A 10940-nucleotide genomic window follows, 5' to 3' on the forward strand; every position below is an offset into this window, starting at 1 on the left:
CCCATCCCCTGAACTTTGTCTGTGCTTCTCTGCTCTGAACATCCGTGCGTGACCCAAGCCTGTCTCCCGGACTCTGTCCAAGCCTCAGCCATCCTGCTCGTCCCCTCTGCTGTGAGCAACCATCCCTCAGAACCGCCAGCTTCCTGCTCGCTCCTACAGATGAGTTCTGTATCCAGGTTTTCATTAATAAGTCTTTTAAAAGGCAGCGGCACGTCTGGCTTGAAATTTGGTTCCTCGTCTGCCTCATATCACTCACTTTTCACAGAGCTCAAGAAAAGTTTTCTAAAAATGTGAGGGGATGCGTTTATATTTTTTTCCCTTTGTCTGGAAAAATCTGTTTTTTCTTGGACTTTAATCTATCCTGTCCAAAGAAAACAAAAAAAAAAAAAACACTGAGAAACATAGCAGAAATTTTGCTGTTTGAAGTAAACACTTTTTTTCCCCTCACGTAATCAAGGTTCAGTTAGGATTCATTTAAATGCATTCAATCACGACCATAATGTTTATTACCCTTGGGAGTTAGCTTGGTTCAGGACCTGCTCATTAAATAACTAAGGGATAAAATAAGTGCATCAGAATAGGAGTGCAGAGGATTACCCTGAAGTTTCTCATGTTTTAGAAGCCTTTAACTTGTTTTGCTCTGAACACTGAGAAATCTTTGTCCAGGTTTCTTTCTTTCTTTGTTTTTTAAGGCTTCTGGTGGGTGTTGAAGGAATATGATGAAACTTTTTTTCTCTCCCCATTCCCGTCTTTTTGTGGTTATTTACTCAGATGAACTCATCAAACTCTCACTCTCATGCCATAAAAAGGCTTTTGTCAGAATGGACATATTGTACAAAAGCAAATGATGCAAAAAGGTGAAATACGGGGATATCTCTCCAGCTCAATTTAGCCTGCCTTGTCTCCTCACTCTTCATCAGCCTTGCCTTGCCCGCCTCGCTTCTGTCTGCATGTGTGTTTGGCTTTTTCAGATGTGATGTGAGCATAGTATTCTCTCAGACCGAGGCAGTTACTTTGTGAACAGCCACTGCCTGCACACTGATGGTATTGCACTGCTGCATCCCCCAAGTAATATTAAATTTGCAACTGGCCCTTTTAAAGTCTTTTTCATGAGATGTATGTTTTAGAGAGTGTGTCAATTCTTAAAGACGCCCTCGGCTTTTATCCGTCGTTTTTAAGAAAGCTTTCAATAAGGACTGAGGCAAAAGCTCAATGTGGCGGAGGCCGCCTTTTTGCGTGCATAAACTGCATATAAAAACCTAACTTCAGATGAGAAAAGGCTGATATGTTGTGACTTAAAACTGCCTCAACAAAGATGACGCTTCAATATTGATGACTTTAACCTAACGTCATCTCGACAATGATTCAATGTTGGCTCTTTTCTTTTTAAAGCTTTTTTTTTTGTCATTAGGATCTAACTGTGCATTCCTTTTTATGCAAAACTTCATCTGCTCCACTCCCACTGCAATCAGATGTATAAAGTCTTGCCTTTTGCTGTGAACTATACCCTCCCCCAGCTTTGAAAGAGACTTGCAGACTATTCATCTCATACTGAAGGCAATTTACAAAATAACCCCAAGCTATCGTGTTTGTTTTCGACAGTCTCCAGGTTTCGACTGTTCTGTTGACCTGCATCCCTTGTAGGGTGCCAGGGTGAAGCGAGAGTACAATTACTTCTTATTAGAGCTCTGACTCCTGATACACCTCCACCTGGAGGGGGGAACCATCAATTTCACACATGCTAAACTTCTTTTAGCAAGGAAAGCTGCGATCTCAGCCAGTGCAAGTAAAGACTGCAGCTGATCCAACGATGAACTTGGTGCTACAGCGCCCTGCTGAGTTCAGAGGTTGCTGATCAGCATTGCTCACCACTGAGAGCCTTCTGCAGTATTTACCAACCACATGAGATCTTTAATACGCCATTTAGAAACTGAATGCATACCAGGGTGCTTGCAGATGACAGAGCACACGTGTCTTTGTATTAATTTGACAGTTTTACACTTATTAGTTGATCGTCCTGCACATGTGGAAAGGTATGACGTCTTCGTCATTTTATTTTTTATTTTATTTGACTGATCAGTGATTTCTTTTGCTGGTGTGCTTCATATTTATGGACGTTTTCTTTTAAAATCCAGCACTCTTGATTAGCACCAATGGCAAGAATGTTTATAAAAAACAAAACTTAAACTAAATGAAACATCCAACCTTTAGTTTTAAATCAGGTGTGCCTCTACACACCTGGTTTAAATAAACAGTTGTTTAAAAGGCCTTTTGCAGCACTTGATGGCTCCTGAGGAGCTCAGGTAATTATTTGATTCAGGTGTGGTGTAGCAGAGAGACATCTAAAACATCCAGGACAGTGGGTCCCGAGGACTAGGGTTGAAGACCCTGCTTTAGCCGACAATTTTAGTGATGCTGGTGCAATAAAAGATACATTTACATGAAGGTTCTTCTCACATTTCCACCAGAGGTGCCAATAATAACAGTTGTGGGCAGCCCTAAAACAACGCAATACGTCATCCTAGGTCAGACTTGGTTAAAAAAATTAAAAGTTGTGACTTTGTCTCTAAAAATGAATGAAGGAGTGCACCAAGCCTGAATTTGAGCTTCTTTGTCTAGGCCAGATTTAATCAAGACAAACATGACAGAAAAGTCCGATTTAAGTTTTTCCTTCTGGGAAAAGTGAAAGACTGGACAAGGTCTAACCCGATGTAGCAATAAAACTTGTTAAAGATGGTCCACTCTCCCTAATATGAAATGTTGCAAAGGGTAATATATCATCTTTAACTTTTACATGGAGTTAATACATTTAGATCATGTTTACTCGCACATATTTGATCTTATTTCTGGACAATTGAAATAATTAAATGATAACTAAATGGTACTGAAATTAGCTTTAAAACATAGAAAAATACTAAGCAGGTGTTTAATAAAAGCATAACTAATGCATTACATCTGTAATACTATGCCTTCTTCAATAGGTGCAGCTGTTGTTGTTCACCACCCCTAGTTTATAAAGGTTCTGGTTGTTGTAGCAGTTCGTTGTTACCTTCTATGATTTTTGTTGTTTCTATATGTTAGAGAACTTTTTCTTTACTTTCTAAACTGTCATATCCCATAATCATGAAGAGTAGTTGTTAGTTGCTATATTTCTTTATGATTTTTATTTATTTTATATTTTTTAATTGACAGCCCTGTTGATTTTATACAAAGCTGTGCTTTGTTTGTGTTTTCATATCTTTTCATTATAGTGACATTTAATTTGGTACAAATATTATTTAGATTTGTCTGTGTGTAATAATAGAAAAATAAATGCAGTATTCTGCACTCCAGGGTTGTTGGCCATTAAATTAGAGAAATAATTACAAGTTTTCTTGCAAGAAATGGCAATGGCAAGAGCTACAGAGATTTTTTTTGTCTCTTAGTATGATGGTTGGTCAGAGTTTTCAATATAAAGTTGATCTATCTGTACTTGCTTGACACATTGATCCAAACATTATGAAAACAGTAATTCAATCCAGTTTCAGGTTAGTTTATTCACAAAGCGCCAATTCACAATGCATGTCCTCTCAAGGCCCTTTACAAAAAATAAAAAATAAAAAGTCAGCTACATACACTACAACTCATCCTAGTCATCAAACAACACAGTCGAATATCAGTTAATTATTTAAATTAGGTAAAAGTTGTTCAGTCTAAGGAACCCAGCAGGTTGCATTGACTTGCAGCATTCACTCCTTGGTGAACATGATGGCAGTTGCAATGGGATCCTGGAGCAGTTTTCTAAAGATCTGGAATTGAAGGCTGTAATTCGGTTAATTTATACAGGGCCAGTTCACAACACATAACGTCTCAAGGCATTTGCAAAGTCAACCATACAGATAGATTGGTTAAAAAGTTTTTTCCATCTAAGTGAACCCAGCAGATTGCATTGAATCATTACATCGAGTACAAGCAGGACGGCAGGCAGGCAGGCAGGCAGGCAGGCAGGCAGGCAGGCAGGCAGGCAGGCAGGCAGGCAGGCAGGCTTTCTGAAATATAAGAAAAACAGTAAAATGGGAAAAATGTATTGCGGTTTGCACAATATTGCTAGTTTGTAAACAGACTGTTTTTTTTTTTCCTTAGGACTGTAAAAGACAAAGACAATTAGAGAAAAGTATTTATAAAGCAGCTGTGGGAAAATGGTATTCCCCCGTGCTGATATGGATTGCACTGACCTGACCATATGAGTTCTGGAAAATGTGCTTGTGCACTGGCATCTCATGGCCAGGCCCTGGCAAAACCAATCTGAAATAAACAACTAATTGTAGTGCTCAATCTAATATTGCATAAAAATGTAGATAATGAGTAATTTCATCCTTAATAATATCTGACTTATCTTTATCTATTAGCTGTATCTCCTTTTCAGACCTGGAATCTATACCAGTATACAGTGGTGGATTTAAGGTTAAGGGATCTGATAGCCTCAGGCAAGTTATTCTAAGAGCCCCCTGATGTCAGTGAGACTGCCTGGCAGAATAAAAGGCAAGGCAATAAACTGGGGGAAAAAGTAGCACACACGCATTGAAATGGGGGCCTCCCCGAGGCTATGGCCCAACTGGCCCATGGTTAAATCCTCCACTGAAAGTAATAATCACACCAGAGCCCTGCAGAGGGAAGGGAAGAAAAAAGAGTGGGGGAAGACACCGACGTACCAAAACAAAAGCCACCCGTCTCCGTCCCGCTCCCTTTGTGCCTTCAATCTGAGGGGAGCGGGGGAAAAAAAAGAAGACGGCAAAATCTTGGCGCAAAGAAAGGGAATTATAGGGCCTGTGATGATGACTGATGGCTAAGTAGAACAAGATCTGAAACGGATCACAAGGGTTTATTGTAGCTGTGGCAGTCATTCTGATGTGTTTGCAGATATGAGCATTAGGCTTGTGCTCTAATCCTGTCCATAGGCTGTTGCGAGCTCTCTTCAGATCCCTTAAAAAGGGTTAATGATCCCATAAATGCGTTAAACAGTAGGCTTTGCGGTTATTATATTACACAGTCCTCCTTTTAATCCCGCGTAAATGGGTAAGTAGTTATTGTGTTATTTGCACCCTCACATCTGTGGCGGACAAATTAGCATTTTCAAAAACTGGTGATCACTGTTTTTCCCCTTGTTCTGTTTTTCTTTAAAATTGCCGGAAAGTAAATCATAAATGACTGTTAATGTCTCTAAGTATGATCATTTTATCTTCTAAATTACCTTAATAAATTGCTTATGACACTTCACAAAGTTAAAATTTACTATTTTGTTCAAATTTGGCCAAATGGAGGGGTGTGTGGCTCCAACAGAGTATCATATATATATATAAAAAAAACACATCAATTATGTGCAAGCTTTCCCCCCAGGAACACAGTTTCATTGTAACCGCTTTTGTTCTTCCTAGTAAGTTGTGAGAGGTTGAGTGGGCATGCAAATTGTGACAGGAAAGGTCAAACTAATTAGCGCTCCCTTTGAACCTCCCATTGAAGGCTCATAATGTCTCCATGCAGCCTTGACAGAGTTCAAATTAATCAAGGACTGTCTTGCATTCAACCTAAATATAAGCTTTCTGTTCAGAAATGTTCATCTGGGAAGGCATACACTTTACTGGTGTTAAATGGGCCTTTATGTCGAATTCTCATTGGTGTTTCTGTACCGTAAATAAATAAATAAGAGCGTTTTATCTGCAAAGGATCTCAGGAAAAAGCCCCCTTAATCAAGTGGAAAGGGAACATTTTGTGCTCCATTAAACCTGCACAATGGTGTAATCGACTTTGTTTGGACAAGTTAAATAAAGCATATCATTATGCTCTTTTGGGCGGTAAGTGGTATTTTAAGGCTCCATAAATTCAATTAAGCAATATTTAACACCGCCCCTGGACCGTGTTAGAGTCGTGACGCAAGTGATGCGGGGAGGGGTTGTGTCAACCATTTTTAAGAATTATTACTCAGGATTTACATTTATATTGTCTCGTTAACAGCATGCTCATCTTTGGCTGAGAGGGGCCTCAGATGCTTTGAGGGCCCGAGCTCATTCCCTCTTAACTCAAGGCTGCATCCCATTTGTCATGATACATAGCTGGGGAAAAAAAAAAAATGCCGGCTTATTCTCAGGATGTCATTAGAGCCGTCCCGTTAGCCACCTACTAACATACAGTTTAGCAGCCGCTACGGAAAAATGCTAAAGAGGTCCTGACAACTCCTGGGGGTTGGCGAAGTGTGGGCCAAGGGTTTGTGTGTGTGAATGTGAGCTCACATTAGTGTTGGAAAAAGGGGTAGGAGAGGGGTCCCAGTGGTTGTTTGCCTGTTTTCCATCAAGGGCCCTCATGTCCTTTATCCCCTTTGTGGCAGAAGCCCTCCTCGGGCAGTTCCCTCTGAGGGGGATCTAAAAAGAGCAGCTGCTGGGGAATGAGTGCCATTTCCTCCTGCTGTCACAAGCACACTGGCAACCCTTGGTCCTCCTGTCCCCCTCCGCCCACAGCCCCCATCCTCCCCCCCATTAATATGCATATGAACTTGTTTCTCTTAGTTCTGAACTCCAATGACAAAGTGGGAAAGCATATGCCTGAAATATTCATGACTGCACGCAGTAATTAAGCGATGGGGAAGGGAGGTCTGCATGGGAGTCTCTACCCCTCTGTTGGAGTTAAAAACAGCCTTGTTTCCGCAGCGCTGAGAAGCTTGTTGTCCTTTGCTTTCTCTGTAATTTCTTCTAAGCGTTTCCCTCGTCTTTGTGTGCTTTTGTGCAACACAGAGCCACTCAACCGAGGAAGAGTTAATGAGGCTAAAATAAAAGAGGGTTTATTAAAAGCACTTTACTCAGTTAAAAGAACTAACAGTATGACACCGAGATGGTGTTTTCCTCTGTGCCACGTCTGTTGTCAGCTTTCTTTGCTGTAATTCTTCAATAAAGTTTTAATAATACTGGAATTTTCAAACTTTTTGCTTGATATGTGCATTTGTCTGATTTATACGCTGTGTATACAAATAATTCCAGGTTATATTAAAATGAAGCAAGGTATATGTTTTTATCTGATAATTGGATTAGAATATCTTGTTTTTAGCGTATTTAACATGGTTTCTGTTGCTGTAAGAGGAAACTTTTCATATCCCTATTTATATGCATTTTGCTTTGTTTTACACTTTATTTAGAATGTTAGAATTCACATTAACAAAAGTAAATTTAAACATTTTGTTAGATCCGTTACATAATTTACATAAATTAAATCTTCTTTAAGCAAACACATTTTCATTCAGTGGATTTTATTCTTGGAAGACCAAATGCCTAAACAATTATTTTTGTGGTAGAAAATAGCTTACACAAGGAAACGAGGGTTTCTGATGACACATAATTTTTTGAAATAAATCTTTTATTGAATTTTTTCTCAATCTAAAGGAAACAACTCCACTTGAGAAAGTTTTCATTCATTTTGAAACTTAACAGTGGTGCCTCTGCAGATAGTTATCAGTTTAAATGTAGTTTCACATGTCTGAATTTGATGAATATGTCATGCAGTTCTTATATCCAGAGATTCAGGGTCAAAAACTGGTTGCCATTCTTTATTTTCCAATTTTTGTAAAACTTTGATCTGCTGATTTCATTGTCTCTGTATTTCTTACAAGAGCCACAATTAATAGCTTTTCATTCTTCCAGATGTGATAATTATTTATATTGGGGCCAGAGGCGACATCACACTGTGTGAGTGTGCACTTGTTTACGTTTCCCAATCAGAACCTTTTCTGATGGCCTTATGGGAGACCACAGTCCGTAGAGCAATGGTGCTCATTGAGTTTAGGTTAAAGTAAGGGTACGATCTGAGGCCAAATAAATGGAAGGCAGTACAAAGTCTTAATGTTGCTCGAAATAGACAATTGTGTGTGAGCCTTTGCGTTTGTAAGCAGCTGCATTTTGCAAGACAAAAGGATTGTGGAGTTTGGATTTAACACTATTATTAGCATCTTACATTAGCGGTTGGCGTGATTAGCACATGCTTGGCAATATTAACACATCAGCCCTTTTAGTTGTATTGGCTAATGAATACTTTACTTCACAATTCCCAAAAACTGACAACGTTTAATAATCCAGCATGTTTCTTGACAAGCAGAGAAAGCAAAGCAACTTCGCTGTAGTGATTACAGTCAACCTTCATGTTATTTGCCAAAATCATCTCTGGGCCATTTCGCCAGTTTTTTTTTTTATTTTTCCCTGCTGATCTGTTGGTGACGTTTTGGATAATTTACAGTTTCTCAATAAAAAACGCATTATTCTACATATTAAAAAGACCGGGATTTTTATTTTTTTTTAAGGCCAGAGATTGAAGCAAGGTGCAGACTGCTCTGTGATTTAACCCAAAGAATCAGAAGACGTGGAGGTGGATGCCTTTGTGCAGCCACCAGAGGGATAAAGAGAGAGCTGAAGAGTGATAGAAAGAGAAGGGGAAACCATGAGGTGGGAGTGTGGGTGAAGAGAGTGTGTGAGGAAGGAGGAGGGGGAGTGCGCTGTGAGATGGTTGCTGAGGCTTGACAGCCAGGTAGATTGTATCTGACATAAAGCCCAGAGATGAAAGGGAAGCGGACAGCTGGCCCACTGCACTCAGCACACTGTATGCAGTAGCTCTCACCATGCCGTGCCCCTTGCCCCTCCACACACACCTTCAGTGTCCCGCCTCCTCTTTTTTTCTTTTCATTCTCATCTTTCCCTCCTGTTTATGCTCTCCTGACATCCCCTCATGGGCGTGTCCCCCCACTTTACACCCGAAGATCATCCTTACTCTAAGCGCGCCTGTCTGCCCTGGCCGGTGCCCCCCTCACGTACCCAGGAGCCATATATTTCAACAGTTAACCTCAGCGCCCTGCTTTACGCCTGGTCTCCACGCCTCTCCTGCATGCCCCACTCTGTGCCTGTAATCTCACAGCCCACTCAGTGCCACACTGGCTTGTTTTGTCAATAACCATTTATTTGTTGCTGGAATGGCAGCAGCCATTACATCTGACCTCCCTGTTTCATCAATTATGGATAGATTATTGGATGTGAACATCTGCAAGAGCTTTCAGTTGGACTTACCTCCTGGCAGGGATTAGATAAAGTATTAAACTGTTGTTTATTGTCAGGCCAAAACTCTACTGGGAGGCCTGCGAATTTCCACAACTCCTCAGCAAAAATAACTCCTATCAACAAGGCACCTTAAATAGTTTAGCAGAGCAGCCAGGCCCTCCCTCGTAGTAAGACATGGCCCATTTATTATTTACTGTTATTATTGGTTGTTGTGAAGGTTTTACATAGACCACGGCACCGAGCACGGCTGAGAGTTGTTTGTTTGTTTTCAACTCGTTTCTGCCGAAATGTTCCTGTAGTCTGTGCCGAGGCGAGCCGTCAAGATGGAGGCCATGGAGGACGACAGCGCCGAGCTGAAAGACGACCACAACCACAACTACTGCGGCGGCGGCGGCGGCGCAAAAGTCCGGGCGGAGCTTAGCGGCCAGCCACCGGACGGAATGAGCGCCGCTCAGCCCGTCTGTGCCCCGGTACCGGGCGGAGAACCGGCGAAGCGGCAGGGGCAACCGTGGTCCGGTAGCCCGTGCGGGTCAAAATTCATGGACTCGGACACGGGCAGCGAGAGCAGCGAAGTCAGCGAGACGGACTGCGCGGCCGCTAACGCCGAGGAGAAGCCCAGCCTCGACTCCACTCCCAAGTTCCTGTTGAACGCCATGGCCGTGGAGGACTACCGGAAAAACCACTGGCCCAACCTGGAGGAGGCGATAGACCGCCTGCTCATCCAGAACCTCTCGGACCACATCTCTGTCTCCTACGCGCAGATCTACGGCTACGTCTACAAGTGTGTTTGCCAGCAGCATTCTGAGCTGCTCTACGGCGACCTGACGTCCAAAATAACAGCTCACCTGCTGCAGGTTGCCACGCAGCTGCAGGCCAGCCCACCTGAGAACCTGATTGAGAACTTCAACGTCGCTCTGACTCAGTACTTGGCGTCTCTTCAGTGCATCGTCCCAGTCTTTATATACTTGAACAAGTTTTATATTGAGTCCAAACTGAACAGAGACCTGAAAGAGGACCTGATGAAGCTGTTCGCGGACCATGTTGCAGAAAAACATCTAAGCAAGTTGATGCCTTTGCTCATTAAAGCTCACTCCATGCCCTTTCAAGTACAACCGTCGACGATGGCCAGCGTGGTCAAAGGCCTCTACAGCCTACGCCCAGAGTGGGCCCAGCTGGCGCCGGCCCTCTTCTCCAGCTTCATTCCTCAAATCCACCCTCCCGCCGTGGAGTCTCGGCTGCCCGACTACGCCGATCACGACCGCAAGCTGCAGATGGAGCTCTCCATGAACGGTTTTCCACGGGGGGACCAGTCCCGCAAGCGTGCCAGCGAGGACTCCTGATGGCGACGGTGCCTCCTACATCTTTATCACAGCTGCTGCACTAAATAGAAATTCAACGACGCTCATCTCTGTAGTTATGCTGCTATAGGCTTAGGCTGCTGGAGGGCATCAGGGTCTATTTTTCTCACTCTGATGAGTTCTCCTACTGCTCTCCAATTTGCATTGTTTGTTTTTGTTTCAACTTAACTTAACTTTTTGTTCTCTGTCATTTATTCTCTACATAGAAGGTACACCTGGTCTGGCGTTCTGTTAGCTGTGACATCATCAGGGGAGGCAGATCATCTGCTATTACCATATAACATAGAAAGGATTCCTGGATCAATGTGTGCTTCTGTGCTTTCTATGTCTCTGCTCTGTCTTCTCTAACCCCCAGTGGGTCGAGGCAGATGAGCGTTCACACTGAGCCTGGTTCTGGTTTTTCTTCCCTGTTAAAGGGGAGTTTTCCTCTCCACTGTTGCTTCATGCATGCTCAGTATGAGGGATTGCTGCAAAGCCATCAACAATGCAGACGACTGTCCACTGTGGCTCTACGCTC

General features: G+C 42.4%; 1 protein-coding gene across 1 annotated transcript; it reads left to right on the top strand.

The window, feature by feature from the left end:
* Window positions 1-9301: 9301 nt before the first annotated feature.
* LOC118563224 (CDK2-associated and cullin domain-containing protein 1-like) lies at window positions 9302-10471 on the top strand. Its single transcript, XM_036137537.1, has one exon. The coding sequence runs from the start codon at window positions 9389-9391 to the stop codon at window positions 10403-10405; it is 1017 nt and encodes a 338-aa protein (XP_035993430.1). The 5' UTR covers window positions 9302-9388; the 3' UTR covers window positions 10406-10471.
* Window positions 10472-10940: the final 469 nt, after the last annotated feature.

This window comes from Fundulus heteroclitus, chromosome 5 (assembly GCF_011125445.2).
Source record: "Fundulus heteroclitus isolate FHET01 chromosome 5, MU-UCD_Fhet_4.1, whole genome shotgun sequence".
NCBI lineage: Eukaryota > Metazoa > Chordata > Actinopteri > Cyprinodontiformes > Fundulidae > Fundulus > Fundulus heteroclitus.